Consider the following 18,338-nt stretch of genomic DNA (forward strand, 5'->3'; position numbering starts at 1 on the left):
AGGAGTAGGAGTAGGCCAACTGGCCCCTCAAGCCTGCCCCGCCATTTAATAAGATCATGGCTGATGTGAAAGTGGTTCAGTTCCACTAACCTGCCTGCTCCCCATAACCCTTAATTCCCTTATTGATCAGAAATCTATCTACCTGTGACTTTAAACATATTTAACGAGGTAGCCTCCACTGCTTCAATGGGCAGAGAATTCAGAGATTCACTACCCTCTAAGAGAAGAAGTTCCTCCTCAAGTCTGTTCTAAACTGACTCCCCCTTATTTTGAGGCTGTGTCCTCTAGTTCTTGTTTCCTTTCTAAGTGGAAAGAACCTCTCTGCCTCTACCCTATCTAGCCCCTTCATTATCTTATATGTCTCTATAAGATCACCCCTCAGCCTTTTAAACTCCAACGAGTACAGGCCCAATCTACTCAATCTCTCCTCATCAGCTAACCCCCTCATCTCCGGTATCAATCTGGTGAATGTTCTCTGTACTCCCTCCAAGACCAATATATCATTTCGCAAATAAGGGGACCAGAATTGCACACAGTACTCTAGTTGCGGCCTCACCAGTACCTTGTACAATTGCAGCAAGACCTCCCTACTTTTATATTCTATCCCCCTCGCGATAAAGGCCAACATTCCATATGCCTTCTTGATCACCTGCTGCACCTGTAGACTGAGTTTTTGTGATTCATGCACAAGGACCCCCAGGTCCCTGTGCACAGAAGCATGTTGTAATTTTTCACCATTTAAATAATAGTCCATTTTACTATTATTCCTTACAAAGTGGATAACCTCATACTTGCCAACGTTATACTCCATCTGCCAGATCCTCGCCCACTCACTCGGCCAATCCAAATCTCTGCAGACTTTCCGCGTCCTCCAAGCAATTCACTTTCCCACTCACCTTTGTGTCATCAGCAAACTTTGTTACTCTACACTCAGTTCCCTCCTCCAGATCGTCTGTGTACATGGTAAACAGTTGAGGCCCCAGCACCGATGCCTGCGGCATGCTACTCGTCACCAACTGCCAACAGAAAAGCACCCATTTATTCCAACTCTCTGCTTCCTGTTAGACAGCCAATCTTCAATCCACGCTAACACTTTATCCCCAACTCCGTGTACCTTAATCTTCTGCAGCAGCCTTTTGTGAGGCATCTTATCAAACGCCTATTGGAAATCGGAAAACAACACATCCACCGGTTCCCCTCTGTCAACCGCATTCGTTACATCTTCATAAAAATCCAGTAAATTCGTCAAACATGAGTTTCCCTTCATGAATCCATGCTGCGTCTGCTTGATCAAACTATTCTTTTCCAGGTGTCCTGCTATTTCTTCTTCAATGATGGATTCCAGCATTTTCCCAACTATGGACATTAAGCTATCTGGCCTGTAGTTACCTGCCTTTTGTCTACTTCCTTTCTTAAACAGTGGTGTAACATTAGCTGTTTTCCAATCAGCCGGCACTTCCCCAGAATCGAGTGAATTTTGATAAGTTACCACTAACACATCTGCTATTACTTCTGCCATTTCTTTCAGTACCCTGGGATGCATTCCATCCACGCCCGGGGACTTGTCTACCTTTAGTCCCATTAGTCTACCAAGCAATACCTCTTTAGTAACAGTAATCGTTTTAAGGACCTCACCCCTTACAGTTCCACAACCGTTAATGTTCAGTAAGCTATTTGTGTCCTCTACCATGAAGACCGACACAAAAAACTTATTTAAGGCCTCGGCCATTTCCTCATTTACCATTATTAAATCCCCCTTCTTGTCTTCTAAGGGTCCAACATTTACTTCAGCCACACTTTTCCTTTTTATATATTTGTAAAAACTTTTACTGTCAGTTTTTATATTTTGCGCTAGTTTAGTTTCATAATCTATCTTTCCTTTTTTTATTGCTTTCTTAGTCGTTCTTTGTTTTTTTTAAAGCTTTCCCAGTCTTCTAATTCCCCACTAGTTTTGGCCACTCTGTACGCGTCGGTTTTTAATTTAATACTCTCCTTTATTTCATTTGTTATCCACGGCTGGTTATCCCTTTTCTTAAATTCCTCCTTTATCACCGGAATATATTTTTGCTGAGTACTGAGAAATCCTTAAAAATCCTCCACTGTTCCTCAGCTGTCCAACCAACTAGTCTGTGCTCCCAGTCTACATTAGCCAATTCCACCCTCATCCTATCGTACTCCCCTCTGTTCAAGCAGAGGACACTGGTTTGGGGCCCTACTTTCTCACCCTCCATCTGTATTAGAAATTCCAACATATTGTGATCACTCATCCCAAGAGGATTCCTCACAAGGAGATCTTTAATTTTACCTGTCTCATTACACAGGACCAGATCCAAGATAACTCACTCCCTCGTAGGTTCTGTAACATACTGTTTGAGGAAACTATCCCGACAACATTCTAAGAACTCTTCCTCAAGTCCACCATGTCCAACTTGAATCAGCCAATCAAAATGCAGGTTGAAATCCCCCCTGATTATTGCCGTTGTGTTTTTGCACGCATCCTTTATTTGCTTGTTTATAGCCTGCCCCACCTTAAAGTTATTATTTGGGACCCTATAGACCACGCCCACCAGTGACTCTCTCCCCTTACTATTCCTTATCTCTACCCACAACGATTCCACATTTTGCTCCTTAGAGCCTATGTTGTCTCTCACCACTGCCCTGATGTTATCTTTTATTAACAGAGCCACCCTGCCTCCTTTTCCTTCCTATCTATTCTTCCGAAATGTCTGATACCCCTGGATATTCAGTTCCCAGTCTCGGTCACCCTTCAACCATGTTTCTGTAATGGCCACTAGATCATACCCATTTGTACTGATTTGTGCCATCAACTTATTCACTTTGTTTCGAACGCTATGTGCATTCAGGTAAAGTGTCTTTCTGCTAGCCTTTATCTGGATCCGATTTGTTGAAACGCTACTAACCTCTCCTGAGCCCTCGACTCCTTTACGTAGTTGAATGTCCTCAACATTAACCTGCACTCGTACACTCTCCTTTACCGTTGATTTTGTAACTCCCCATACCCCTGAACCACCACCACCACCACCAACCACCACCACCACCACCCCCCCCATTTAGTTTAAAGCCCTATCTACAGCCCTAGTTATAGGATCCGCCAGGACTCTGGTCCCAGCACGATTCAGACGAAGACGATCCCATTTGAACAGGCCCCATCTTCCCCAATACTGGTGCCAATGTCCCTTGAATTCAAACCTGTTCCTCCCGCACCAATCTTTGAACCATGCATTCACCTCCTTAATCTTATTGACCCTGCGCCGATTTGCTTGTGGCTCAGGTAATAATCCAGAGATTACCACTTGTTGGTTCTGTTTTTTAATTTGACTCCTAGCTTTTCATACTCCCTCTGCAGATCCTTTGTTCCTGTTCTGCCTATGTCGTTGGCACCTACGTGGACCACGACAACTGGATTCTTACCCTCCTGTTCCAAGTTCCTCTGCAGCCCAGATGAGATATCCTGGACCCGAGCACCAGGCAGGCAACACAACCTTCGGGATTCTTGATCCTGGTCACAAAGAACAGTGTCAATTCTTTGTTCTTGAATCTCAACCTTAAGAATGCTAGGAATGTGTTGGCAATTGACAGAATCTGGGGTGTTGAAAAATTTAACTGTATTCTTTCATGGGATGTGGGCACCACTAGCAAGGCCAGCATTTGTTACCAATTCCTCATTATCTGTGAAATGAGTGGCTTGCTTGGCCATCATAGAAGGCAGTTAAGAGTCAGCCACATTGCTGTATTTCTGGAATTACATGTAGGCCAAACCAGACTTCCCTAAAGGACATTAGTGAACAATCAATGATTGTCGTGATCATCATTACTGAGACTAGCTTTATATTTCCAGATTCGTTAATTGAAGTTGAATTCCACCACCTACTATGGTGGGATTTGAAACCATGTTCCCAGAGCCATTAGCCTCTGGATTATTAGTCACATGTCATTACCACAATGCTGCCATCTCACTAAATGAGCTCATAAAATATTTTAGCAGCATTTTACTGAGTGTCCATTGTTATTGTAAGTTATGGAATCATAAAGTAATTATAGTACAGAAGGAGGCCAGACTCGGCTGTGTCTGTGCTGTCCCTCACCTGGTACCATTTCCCACCTTTTCCCGTGGACCTGCACAATCCTCCGTTCCACGTAATGATCCAGTTCCCTTCTGAAAGCCTCAATTAACCCTGCCTCTGCCACACTCTCCCACAGTTTATTCCAGATTCTAACCACTTATTGCATGAATCATAGAAACATAGAACATTACAGCACAGTACAGGCCCTTCAGCCCCCAATGTTGTGCTGAGCTATGTCCAATCAAAATCCAGCTATCCCCTCCCTAAAATTCTGGAATCAGCAGGTGCATTGCAAGCTTCTAATTCATGGAACATCGCACTTATTGAATATTATTATAAGAGAACAATAATGTATTTTAGAATTACTAAACTCTATTCTAAAGTCTCTTTTAACCATGTATCATAGAATCCCTACAGTGCAGAAGGAGCCTGTTTGCACTGACCCAACATCTTATCCAGGCCCAAGTCCCTGCCCTATCTCCATTACACCGTTCATTTTAACATGGTCAGTCTACCTGACTTGCACATCTTTGGGCTATGGGAAGATACTGGAACACCTGGAGGAAAGCCTTGCAAACACAGTATAATTTCTATTAAATCTGTATTCAGCTTATTTACTTAATTCAAGAATTTTGTTGTGCTAAAATGCATTTTTTATATTGCATGCATGCCCCCACACCTATGCAACAGGGTTTTTGATTATTCTGAGCAGATTGAGGAAAGTGTATTAGAACTTTTGTTGCATCTCCTATTGGTTTGAAAGTGCGATTGGCATGTCATCTGGCTGTGCTTTCAGTATGACAAAGTAACCTGAGCCTAAGTATTGTAGAATCTTTGGACGTTACATTTCAAAGCACAAAATTAGAGCTCTGAAACAAAAAAAAATGAAACTTGTTATGATTGTGGCCGATTCCAGTATATATCCTTTAGATTATTGGATATATGTTACTACCCCCCCGCCCCCCCACCACCACCACCACCACTGTGTAATGCGACCATTATGTCTGATTACCCAAGTAGCAACGGTTGGGGGGGGGGGGGGAGTTTCTCATCTGTTTGGCATTTGAAATCAAAGAAATATAGCAGCTTTTATGGCATATTTTACTTATTGGATTCTTAAACTGTTTAAACTAATTGGTTGTTATATTATCTGTACAGGCATTGACTGGGCTCCCCAGAGCGATCGTATTGTAACCTGTGGTGCTGACCGTAATGCCTACGTGTGGAGTCAGAAAGATGGTGTGTGGAAGCCAACATTGGTCATTCTAAGAATTAACCGCGCTGCAACATTTGTGAAGTGGTCTCCTCAGGAAAATAAGTTTGCTGTAGGTAGTGGTGCTCGCCTGATCTCAGTGTGCTACTTTGAAGGAGAAAATGATTGGTGAGTAAGTATTTGTTAAATGCAAGACTACCAACAGTATTAGGTGTCTTCCAAGGAATTAAGTTTTCAGCTGTTAATACTGGTTGTTAAATGTTTATGATCTATTTCCTGTAGTCAGATGCATAATGGCCACAGGAGCATTGCTTTTATAGTAAAATGATATAAAATTGTTGATTTAGGAGTTTTATTGATGAACAAAATGCAATCGGGTTTTGAAAACACAATAAATATGTGCAAGAGTAGGCCATATATCCCCATAAGCCCGCTCCGTCATTTAATAAGATGATGGCTGATCTTGACCTCAGTTTAAATTTAGCAACCTCAATATGCTCAATGACTGAACATCCACAGCCTTGTGATTTAGAGAATTTCAAAGGCACTCAACCTTTGAGTGAAGAAATTTCTCCTCCTCCTCCTCAGTCTGGAATTGCTTCTCCTGACACTGAGAGTATGACCCATTAAGTGTCAATGCTAGCCAGGAGAAACAATCTCTCAGCATCTATCCTGTCACACCCCCTCAGACAGTTATCTTTCGATGAGATTACCTCACATTCTTCAAAGCCAGAAGAGTGTCGACCCAGGTTCAAATTCCACCACGGCAGATGATGGAATTTGAATTCAATAAAAAATATCTGGAATTAAGATTCTATGGATAACCATTGTCAATTGTCAGAAAAACCCCATCTGGTTCACTAATGTCCTTTAGGGAAGGAAATCTGCCGTCTGTACCTGGTCTGGCCTACATATGACTTCAGAGCCACAGCAATGCGGTGGACTCTCGACTGCCTTCCAAGGGCAACTAGGGATGGACAATAAATGCTGGTCAGACAGCCTTGACCACGTCCCACGAATGAATCTCTAACCCCCGTGCAATAAAGATTTGGAAATTACTTGCCTTCCTAATTACTTTTGTCTTTTGTATGTGGGTGTCCAAATTCCTCTGAAAATTTGTTATTGTTCTTCACCATTTAAAATTCTTTTTTCTATTCTTACCTTGGAGTTCCTTGAATTATAATACATCTGCCACCTTCTTTCCCACCCATTTAGTCTATCTATCCCTTTGCAGACTATATCCTCATTACAGCTTACTTTCCCTCCAAGCTTTGTATCATCAGCAAACCTAGATATATTAAACCCAATCCTTTCATCTAAGGCATTAATATAAATGGTAAATAACGTGGTTTGAAACTTTGCCTGGACGCTGCTATATTTTGTTCATTTAAAGCAAATCTGTGTTAAGTATCTATGAATTCATAGTATTTGCAAATGCTGGGACTTTACTGTTAAGCCTTGCTCTGCATTCCTGAAAGACTCTGTTAAACATATAAACAGATGGAAGGAAATTGGATCATGTTTTATTTTCTGTTAGTCATAATTGACAAACTACCGTGTGCACGTTTACTGGATATTCAGGTCATCTTCTGCAGAAGATAGGTGTCATTGTTTCAATGACAAATGTATTTTTAGCTGTGGAGTTATTTTAGCTTTAATTTGTTCAGATTGGTTTTAACTTCCAGCTGATTTGAGCAAAGACATTTTAAAGTGCTTAAATATATGTTTCCTCAAGATCTTTTAAAATGTGCATTTTTTTTATTGAGCGCCTGGGGGGAAATGTACACTGGAATAGAAAGATCTCTAAATAGAACAGCAGTCATAGAATCGTAGAATCCCTGTGGTGCAGAAGGAGGCCATTCAGTGTATCTAGTATGCACTGACTGTCCGACCGAGCATTTTAATCAGCCCACCTTCCCCGCCCCCCCACAACACATATATACACACACACACCTGTAACCCTACGCATTTACCCCACCAATCCCCGTAACCTGCACATCTTGGGACACGAAGAGGTAATTTAGCATGGCCTTTCCACCTAATCTGCATATCCTTGGACTGTGGGAGGAAACCAGAGCACCCAGAGGAAACCCACGCAGACACAGAATGCGCAAACTCCACACACAAAGGCAACGAAGGTTGGAATCAAACCCGGGCCTTGATGCTGTGTGGCAGCAGTGCTAACCACTGTGCCACCATGCTACCCAAAGACGATTTCAAAGACTGAGGATTTTCTGGCCGCACTGATCCTGAAACTGGAATATCCTGTCCGTGGTCCGCCCCTTGTCCATTCCATGGAATATTTGCCCCTGTTTGTTTTATGGTATTTGACCCTCCAGCTCATCTCCTGAATGTGTTGCTCCTTGCCCCATGGCTCATTTCGTAGGTATTAGGTGTTAATCCACTAATAAATTCTTCACACATAAGCTTAACTAGTGAGTGTTGACTAGATATTCGACCACTGGATGCATCACAGCTAAGATGCACATGCGTGTTCCCTGCAGCATAAACTGGCAGGTAGATATCCAGTACCAGTCTTTGTTCCTCTGCTCATCAAATCCATGGGTCCTGTAGATAATGGTTACTTTCCTGATAGCACTCTGCTAATTATCACAGATTGAGTTTCAAATATAGGACCTTCCTGGTTTGTACAATTCAGCTACTCACTGCCTTAACCAGCTCAGCCATCTTGGCAAATGTTGATCAAAATGCATTTAAATTTATTTTTATAACTCCACGGGGTTGGAAAAAATGCTGCAATCCAACTTTCTGATCTCTGAAGTGGATACTACTTAATCATATGTTCCCTTAAAATATCTATCCAATTCTTCCTGAGAAGTTTCCACACACTCTTCTTCCCTGTAGTTATCACTCCCTCTTAAGCTTACATCACCAATTCTGGAATTTGAACAATTTCAAATGAATTATTGAGGTTTGAGTTTTATACTGCCTTAAAAATGCTTCAGTAAAACCACCGTAGAAATTTGTCTTCTGCATAGTTCCCCAAGTTTTTTAGTGCTTCCTCATGGACCCTGTGCTTAACTTATCAATTTGGTTGCCCTGCTCTGTGCTGCCTCCAAACCTGGGTATCCTTGCTGAAGTGTAGCAGCTAGAATTACATATTGTAGGTATAGCCGTTGCAGTTGCTTGGAACACAATTGGTCTTTGCCTAAAGATTTGGTTAGCTTATATTTCTGCTGATGAACACTGTACTGTTGATTGTAGTGAGTTATCAGTTAATGCTTTCAGATCCTGTTGTATCTTAAAAGTATTTAATTTCTAATTTACACAGTCCACTTCCCTTCGCTCCTGTCATTAACCTGTCTTCTAAATTTATACAGATCCCTTTGTGTTCACTTTATTTGTGCAGTTGTGTGAACCCGCACTCCAAATTTGGCATTATCTGCAAACAGTTTTTCCTGCACATCTTACAGTCAACAGCTTGCAGCATGGAAATCGTGCTGCTGCATTGTATCATGATGGGATGCAGGTTTATGTCTACAATTGTTTGTACAGTTGAGTTTTTCTTGCCTGAGCCTTCGGAGGGCGATGCTGAGCTCAAACTGATGCTTCTTTTTCTCGGGGTAAAATGGAAAATTGTGAAGCTCTTGTGTATCTAGTGTCTATCACTTTGCACAGTATTTTTTTCAAACCTTGAACTGTGCCCATCTGCCCTTTCGCTCATCAAATGATGCATTTCAAAACATGAAGGTAGTGACGTGTGGAACAATGAAGGATTTTTTTATCCAGATGAATGGATGTTTCAAGAGAATAAATCTTGTTATAGATGAAATTTAAATGCTGCTTATTTGTGAAAGCATTTGTTAAACTTTAACATAATTAGCTGTAGTTCTCTGTTTTAGGTGGGTGAGTAAACACATCAAGAAGCCAATTCGTTCCACTATACTTAGCCTTGACTGGCATCCCAATAATGTCTTACTGGCAGCAGGCTCATGTGACTTCAAATGCAGGTGAGAGACACTGCAGCTTCTGTCCGAAGTTTTTACATCATTTACAGGTGCTGGTTTTGGTCACAAATATATAATACTGGACCACATCAAAATTCATTTCATGCAACTTTCTCTCAATGTAGTTCCTTCAGAACGCTTTGAATGTATACAGCATTTTTATTATATTTAAGGATTTAAATGATTCCCTAATCTCCTGGAGTAAAACTCTGATTATTGTAGTCATTAAAATTAGTGTAGGAGAGAGAGGTCATTCAGATGCTGGAAACAACTGCAATAATTCGTGCATTAGTCGACCCATGGCTTGCGTTGCAGGTTGTTGCAACCACGGATATTTGCTATCATTCCATTGCAGTTCTATCTTCCTATATTTTGTGCCCATGATTTAATTTTCTAATTCCTTCCTAAATTTCATAATTGTTTCGATAATCACCTTTAGTGTAAAGGATATCCTTCTGATTCCCCTTCCAATTTTTCCTTGTATTAATTCCATTTATTCATCACAGAGAAAATAAATCTTCCGACTCACTTTCCAGACTCCTTCAAATTTTTAATGTTTCTATTAGATTCTTTTAAACTTCTCGGCTCCAGTAAATACAGTCATTGTCATCAAACTGTCATTTCATTCCTGTTACATTTTGGTGAATCGACAATGCAACTTTTCTATGGCCTGATGTCCTTCCTCTAAAAGCATGTCCAGACTGTGGCATAAATAGTAACTTCTACCAAATCACCATCTTCTAGCTATTATTTTCAATGCTGCGATATGTATTCTTCCTTAATTCTACTAAGCATCTTACAGTTCCAGTCTTTGATATCACAAAATATATTTGTTTTCCATATCATTTTCCATGTAACTGTACACTGCCTAAGGTTTCACATCTCTTGCATTATGCCTCAGAGCACTTAAGCACGTGGTACTTCTTATGGATGCATGTGCAAAATTGAATGAACTGAACCATGAATTGCAGAGCAGGGGCAGAGACTTATCATACATGATCAGAGTCGTGAATGTGTTCAGGGAGAAACTGGACCTGTGATACTCCCAGTTAAGGAACAAAGTTACTGAGCACTTCTCAAATCTGGAGAAAATCCAACCACAGGTCAAACAGAAAGGGTTCCATCCAAACACATTCTGTGACCACCTGAACAAATTGGAAAAGAAATTCAGTTGACAAAATCGGACAGGGTGGAACAGTTCATTATGTTTGTCTCAAATCCTTTTCTTCAAGTGGGAGTTGGAGAACTGACAGCAACATTTCAGCAGGTGTTCAAACAAAGCAATGGACTTGACATAGAAATAATCACTGTGCAAAATGACGCAGATCTGAAAGCTGGGTCAAGGGGCAAAGACTTTTGGGAACTTGTAAGTAAAGAGAAGTACCCTCTCCTGACATTGTGTGCACTGAAGATTAAGGCCTGCTTTCGTTCCAATTCCTCTGAGCTGGCTTGATGAAAATCAAGTCCAAGCATTGCACTCTTCTCACAGATGCCCATCTGATGGACTTTGAGGCTGGCCATCTCAAACTATGACCCCAAACTTTTCACAGTGTGCAAGTACAGGTATCACACTGAGAATAGGTGAGTGTTATGCACAAGTACATTTTGGGGCGGGGGGGTGGTTAGTAAAATTTTTAAGAGTGAATCTTGTGCTACATTTTGAAGCTTAAAATGATCTTCTGCTTAGAAAGGTTGGAGACCATTTGCTCTACAGGGGTACAAAGATAGCCAATGATGATAATTCTTTGACTATGATTAGGTAGATGAGAGTAGAGGCAGGCAAGTGCAGTCCCACCCAGCTGGATATCAGTGAACAGAATTTGGAGGAGGCTGGTGTGATGAATTGTATTGAAGTCTGCAGACAAGTTCAGAAGGATGCGGAAGGTTAGTTTGCCTTTGTCGCAGTCACAGCTGATGTCATTTGTGACTTTGATAAGATGTTTCGGGCACTATGGCAGGGGCAGAAAAGTGATTGAAGGAAATTAGACATGGAGTTCTGAGAAAGTTGGGATTGGATTTTGGGGAAGATGGTGACAATATGTTCATGAATCCAGTTGTATTATAGAAAAATGCTTGCATTGTATTACTTCTCAAATATTTCCGATTTGCAATAAGTACTTTGTCATGCTTTGTGAGGCCAAGTCTCACAACCATGTCATGCATTGCGAGGCCCTGGAGAATTCAATGTCTAATTTCCTTTTATTTAACCATGCAGAATGTCATTAACCATCCGTCAGGGTATTCTTCTGACAATTGAATTTTTATTTTTCTTAGAGTTTTCTCAGCTTACATCAAAGAAGTAGACACAAAGCCTTCTGCCACACCCTGGGGTTCTAAAATGCCTTTCGGACAAGTGATGGCAGAGTTTGGGGGAGCTGGGAGTGGTGGCTGGGTCCACAGTGTTTCTTTCTCTGCCACAGGAAACCGTCTGGCATGGGTCAGCCACGACAGCACTGTATCTGTTGTTGACGCTGGTAAAAATATGACGTAAGTTTGACTTGATTTATCATTGTCACCTATGTTAGTATACAGTGAAAAGTATTGTTTCTATCATGCTATACAGACAAAGCATACCGTTCATAGAGAAAGAAAGGAGAAAATGCAAAATGTTGTGTTATAGTCATAGTTAGGGTGTAGAGAAAGATCAACTTAATGCGAGGTAAATCCATTCAAAAGTTTGATGACAGCAGGGCAGAAACTGTTCTTGAGTCAGTTGATACATGACCTCAGCATTTTATATCTTTTTCCCTATGGAAGAAGGTATGTCCTGGGTGCATGGGGTCCTTAATTATGCTGGCTGCTTTCTGAAGGCAGCAATAAATGTAGACAGTGTCAATGGGTGGGAAGCTGGTTTGAGTGATGGACTGGGCTTCGTTCATGACCTTTTGTGGTTTTTGCAGTCTTAGAGCAGGAACCATACCAAGCTGTGATACATCCAGAAAGAATGCATTCTCTGGTGCATCTATAAAAGTCGATGAGGGATGAGCGGACATGCCAAATTTCCTTAGCCTTCTGAGAAAGTAGAGGTGTTGTGGGCTTTCTTAACTATGGTGTTGGTATGAGGGGAGCAAACAGGTTGTTGGTGATCTGGACACCTAAAAACCTGAAGCTCTCGAGCATTTCTACTTTGTCGCCATTGATGCCCCAAGGGCATGTCCTGTACTATGTTTCCTGAAGTTGATAACTTTCTTTTGGTTTGTTGACATTGAGGGAGAAATTATTGTCGTCGCACGGTTCACCAGACTCTCTTCCTTTCCTGTACAGTGTCTCGTCATTGTTTGAGATCTGACCTGCTACGCTGGTGTCAATGGCAAACTTGAAAATCAAGTTGGAGGTAATTTGGTGCCACTGTCATAGGTGTATAAGGAATATAGGAAGGGGCTCAGGACATAGCCTTGTGTGGCACAGGTGTTGAGGATGACCGTGGAGGAAATGTTGCCTATCCTTACTGATGCAGTCTGTGGGTTAGCAAGTCCAGAATCTAGTCGCAGAGGGAGGGGAGGAACCGAGCCCCAGGCCATAGCATTTGGAGATGAGTTTTGTAGGAATAAAGGTGTTGAAGGCTCAGCTATAGTCAATAAGTAGGAGTCTGACAGAGGTGTCTTTGATATCTAGGTGTTCCAGGGTTGAGTAGAGGGCTAGGCAGATGACATCTGCTGTGGACCTCTTGGGGTGGTAGGCCAACTGGGAGGCCGGAATTGATTAGTGCCACGACTGATCTTTTGAAGCACTTCATAATGATGGATGTTCAAGCCACCGGACAACAGACATTAAGGCGTGTTGCTTGGGTTTTTGGTATCAGGTTGTCTTCTTGATGCAGATAGGGTCCTCAGATTGTTGTAAAGAGAGGTTGAAGATGACTGCGAATACTCCTGCCAGCTGGTCTGCACATGATCTGAGTCCTTGTCCGGGTACCCTATCCAGGCAATCGCTTTCTGTGGGTTGACCTTCGAGAAGGCTGCTCTGACATCTGCAATGGTGACTTCGGGTACAGGCTCATCTGAGGCTTCTGGGGTGGATGCATTGGAGCTGGCAATTTTAATGCCTTCATCTTGTAGCCTGGTATGTCTTGCAGGCCTTGCCATAGTTGATGAGGGTCCTTGTGGCTAACCTGGGACTCTAGCTTGGTCCAGTACTGTCTTTTGGTATCTTTGGATTTCCTCAGGTCATATTTGGCTTTCTTGTATAGGTCAGGGTTGCCTGACTTGAATGCCTCAAGATCTGGACTTCAACAACCAGTGGATATCCCTGTTCGTCCATGGTTTCCGATTGGAAACATGCATATTTGCTTCCTTGGCACACAGTCTTCAAAGTGACTTACTAATGAAGCCACTTACTGTAGTAGTACACTCGTTCAGGCCGGTTGCAGAGTTTTTAAATACTGATCAGTCTACTGAGTCTAAGCAGACCTGTTGGAGATCATCCGATTCCTCAGAACAACGTTGCATGACTTTCTTAGATGGATTTTCCTGCTTCAGTTTTTGCTTGTAAGCCAGGAGCACTGCCTTGTGGTCTGCTTTGCCAAAGTGTGGGTGGGTGATAGAGTGGATGTTTAGGTTTCAGGTGAAACAGGAGACATGTTGGTGGTATCTTGGTAGGACGCTCTTGAGGTTGGCCTGAATTAAGTTCCAGGCCATGATAAACAAGGCTGTTGTTGCTTCTCATATCTTCAGATGAAAGAAGGGTCATGCTGGCCTCTAAACTTCAAAATCATTGAAGTGACACATAGAAAGATAGGCTTTGAATCTAAGCATATTTATGAATCATCACTTTTCTAAAGGTTTTTATTTCAGACTTTCCCAGTCATTTTGATACATTGATATTTGGACATGTCCACTGTAATTGTATTGTGAAATGTGAATCATTTACACTGGTAAATTGAGGTTAGGTGTTGATTTAGGATTCAAATTTCGTGTTTGTGCTGTCACAAATTGGTTAAGCAGGTGTGAACAGAGAACTTGAGTTTGTACAAAGTAAATTCATATCACTTTGAATATAGTGAGCAGCCTACTCCTGTTATGTGTTTCTGTATTAAGTGTCGGGATTTCTTTTGTTTTGATTGTTGGATTTGCATAGTGCTTACTTATGTAATGCATGTTTCCGCCACATGGTGTCAGTAAGATGCCACGTAAACTTGCACATCTGAAGGAAATGGTGGCTAGTAGTCTTGATCAAAACGTTCCCTGATTTTATAAAAAGAACATGATTCTGTTGCTAGACATGAAGTCAAGTGATTTAATTTTTATCTCAAGTCCCATAAGTAGGTGGTTATTTCCAGCTAGGCTGTTCCTAGCATGTTTATTATGAAATACCAGCCATAAAGCCAAAAGCTTCAGAAAATCTTTCTACAGACTAGGAAATTGACATCCTAGTCTCTTCCTGAGGTGAAGGCTGCTGTGAAATCTGGTGTTCTATTGTGTTCGTAATTGAGCCACTCCTTATAATTGACACTTGTGAGTGATTGGACACTGAATGAAATCCAACTCTGCGATCTCTGTGGTACAATGGCAATGAATAAAATTAACGTCCAAATATTTGGCAGGAATTTAATTTTCTTCAATATAAGCATGGAGTCCTTGAATAAAACGTACTCATCTCACACCTTCACTCCCTATGGTTAGTGCTTATTACAAACCACAAAAAAAGTAGTTTCTCGGTATGTGGTTGAAAGCCCGGTTTAGTTGACGCCAAAGTATTAGAAATAGCAAATTGACTAAGGACTGGATATTTTGTTCTATTTTCCCAGGTTAGTACAACAATGTAGACCAGGAGGTGCCTGATCCGTCTCGGGTTTGCTAATCTCAGCAGAGACTGGTTTGACAATTGTCTTCAGTCTCTCTTGGTTAGAGATTGAGGAAGAATCAGCCAAGGCTGCTTCTCCTGAATGCATTCCATGATCTCAGCTGGAAAGTATGCATGTGTGAATGCCTAGTAAAAGGCAGATTGTTGTTCTTGTGATGCTTTTGAACAGTCTGCTAGTGCCTACAGTCTAGCTGCACTTGTGTCAGAGAGCTGCTGGTGCCCCAGAATTACTGTCGTAAGAAGGGCCTGCGCTATGAAGAGAAGTCGGAGCAATTGGGCAAATAATTTTGACTTGATTTGTGTCAATTCTACCTTCAACTGTAGGAGTTTTGCGTTTTAATGGGGAAATCAGTGGTTCAGTAGTGCATAAGGATGCTTAAAAGATAAGTGGTTAGAATTAAAGTGTAATCTTTCTTTATAGGGTTTCTCAAACGAAGACCGAATTTCTCCCTCTGTTGAGTGTGATTTTTGTCTCTGAGAATAACATAGTGGCAGCAGTGAGTACAACCTGGTTTCATGTTACACAAATCTGTGGGAATGACTCAAACTTCTGTATTGTATCGTCTACACTTGCTATTCAAAGTCTTGAAAATCGTATTTGCCACTATGGCAGAATGCCACTCATTGGAAACCTCACTCCTCCTCTGATATTCCAGAACCAATCTGGCATAGATAAATCCAAGTGGGATGTACTGCGCAATTCCTCAGCGGGCCCTGGACTTGGGAGGAAGGAGGAGGGCTAAGAGGGGAGAGAATCAGCCTTGTGTGTTGTTTACTGGCCTGTTAGGAAGAGCACATATCAAATGGGGCAGGTTTCCTTTTGGCCAGGATGTCCTGTATGAGCAAATGGTCTGGTAGCAGTTGGTGCCTAGGCTTCCACATTACTAACGACAACCAGAGGGCTCAGCCACCTGAGGTACCACACCCCATTAGGGTGAAAGCTTTCAGAACTAAAGATGAGGAAACTGAGGGAGTGAAGGAGGTTAAAGCACTCTGATTCCAGTAGAAGTAATGCTTTCTGGTGCTCTGTTTAAATTAACATTATCAAAACTCAATCTCCATATTAATGTTTTAAGTGTGTACTAGGTTGGTCGTACTATTTTTAATAAGATTCCACTTAGTTGCTAAACACTAATTAGAAATAAATTTGTATAGTAGTATAGAGGGTTTGCTTTTTGATTCTAAAGTTGTGATGAGCATGAAACTGGATAACCTGTTCTACAGCTTTCTCTGTATCTGTAGGGCCATGATTGTTGTCCGATGCTGTTTATGTATGATGATCGTGGTTCATTGACCTACATCTCCAAGCTAGACATTCCAAAGCAGAGCATTCAGCGCAACATGTCTGCCATGCAGCGCTTCCACAATCTGGATAGAAGGGCAACTACGGAGGATCGAAACACTATGCTTGAGACGCTGCACCAGAACAGTATCACGTAAGTTTGAGAAAGGCAAGACCAGCAGTTTTTCAGCCAAACTGCCTGTGGGACCCATTTTCATCTAATGTTTTGACAGACTAATGTGCTTATATTGGTCAGCAAATATAATCTAATTGAAGCATCTTGATATTTTATGCACCAATAATATTTTGTCTCCTAATCAGAAGTTGCTGAGTTCTTAGTTGCTTGTCAGTTAGACTCCACCTCAGTCATGTTGAGCATCACCTATTCTCAATACCGCTCCAGCTCTGAGCCCATGAGATGGCAGCAAGTAATTCTCATTCATCTACAAGCAGAAACTTTACCCACATCACTGGCTTTGCTTGTTTTAAACCCCTTTTATTTGTCAGTTTGATAAAGGTGACATGTATTGTGATAGGAATTCATAGCAGTTATAGAAATTTGAAGGGACCAAGAGATTTGTTAGCTTAATTCTGTTTGAGCCATGGAGCGAGTGACAATTTCATTCTTAGATCTTGACTTCTGGATTTACTGGGTAGTTACCAAACTACCATTGTTGGGTTTGGGGAAGTAGGTTGGAAAATTGAGATATTGACTACAATACTTAGATTAACCATGATCATATCGAATGGTCAAGCAGGGCCAAAGGGTTGAAAGGCCAACTTTGGCTTCTATTTCTTATGGAACACTCATCGTCTGAAACTGCCAACAGCCCAGAAGCAGTCCAGTTCCTTAGAAAGGATCCAGTGCCATTTAACAAAATTAAACACAAGACTGTTTAATATTGTAAGTCAATATCTACCATTGAATTCCAAGAGGCATTAACAATCAGGTTCTACAAAAGGGTTTTTCCAGGATCCTGGACCAATGTGCTCAGTGGTAGAAAAAATAACGTCATTCCTCTAAAACTCTCTTTAAGTCACTGTCAAAATCCAAAACCAAACAAATTGAGTGATATGATGTAATATTAGACCCATTCTGAGCTTTTAGGCTTGTGTCAGCCTTGAGGGCCCAAAACTTCCAACTAATTGCTTTAAGGGATCACTTGCATTGAACACATGGAAATAAACAAACATCAAATGGATGCACTATTGGATTACAGGTACATTTTAATGGTTGATATAATGTAGCTTGTCTAAATCTCTAAAGACTTCAGTTTAAATGAGCTAAAATTCTAAGAGCAACACTCAAATCTATTTGTAGTTGGAAAAACATTTTTACACTGTAACAGAAAGAAACTGTAGCTTCATCCAACACATTCTTGCCTATCCAGTTTGGTCTCTAAGGATCCACTCCCACCCAGCTCCTCATGGAAAATATGATTTGGTTACAGAATCTCTCCATTAATTAATTCCAAAGAGTAGGTTCTGACTTAGATTGCTGATCCTATACTATTCAGAATTGTTTTTAGTACAAAGAACTGTTTGCCTTGCCTGCTGATGTTTGGAATCCATCCCATTTGTGTGTGTCCTTGGGTATTGGTGACACAAACTTATTATGGAATACACAGAGCTGAAAACCACATCGGCTGAACTTGCAGGCAGAAGCTCTGAGCTCAGATCCCAATAAGAAGTCTCACAACATCAGGTTAAAGTCCAACAGGTTTATTTGGTAGTAAACACCACTAGCTTTCAGAATGCTGTTCCTTCATCAGGTGAGTGGAGAGTTCTGGACTAATGCACTCAGTGGAGAGTTTGAGAGTTCTGAACTCTCCACTCAACTGATGAAGGAACAGCATTCCGAAAGCTAGTGGTGTTTACTACCAGATAAACCTGTTGGACTTTAACCTGGTGTTGTGAGACTTCTTACTGTGTTTACACCAGTCCTACGCCCACATCTCTCAAATCCCAATCCAGGATTTGATGGCAGA

At 41.4% G+C, this 18,338-nt stretch overlaps 1 protein-coding gene across 1 annotated transcript in view; it reads left to right on the forward strand.

Annotated features, from left to right (window-relative positions):
- Window positions 1-18,338, forward strand: part of LOC145354851 (actin-related protein 2/3 complex subunit 1A) — a 54,129-nt gene that overhangs the window by 31,681 nt on the left and 4,110 nt on the right. Inside the window, exons 4-8 of the mRNA XM_080206390.1 lie at window positions 5,244-5,466; window positions 9,162-9,269; window positions 11,541-11,753; window positions 15,490-15,565; window positions 16,311-16,504. Of these exons, the coding sequence (XP_080062516.1) occupies window positions 5,244-5,466; window positions 9,162-9,269; window positions 11,541-11,753; window positions 15,490-15,565; window positions 16,311-16,504 (814 nt within the window). The remainder of the gene's footprint in view (window positions 1-5,243; window positions 5,467-9,161; window positions 9,270-11,540; window positions 11,754-15,489; window positions 15,566-16,310; window positions 16,505-18,338) is intronic.

The sequence above is a fragment of the Carcharhinus amblyrhynchos genome, chromosome 18 (genome assembly GCF_965287045.1).
Source record: "Carcharhinus amblyrhynchos chromosome 18, sCarAmb.v2.hapA, whole genome shotgun sequence".
Lineage (NCBI taxonomy): Eukaryota > Metazoa > Chordata > Chondrichthyes > Carcharhiniformes > Carcharhinidae > Carcharhinus > Carcharhinus amblyrhynchos.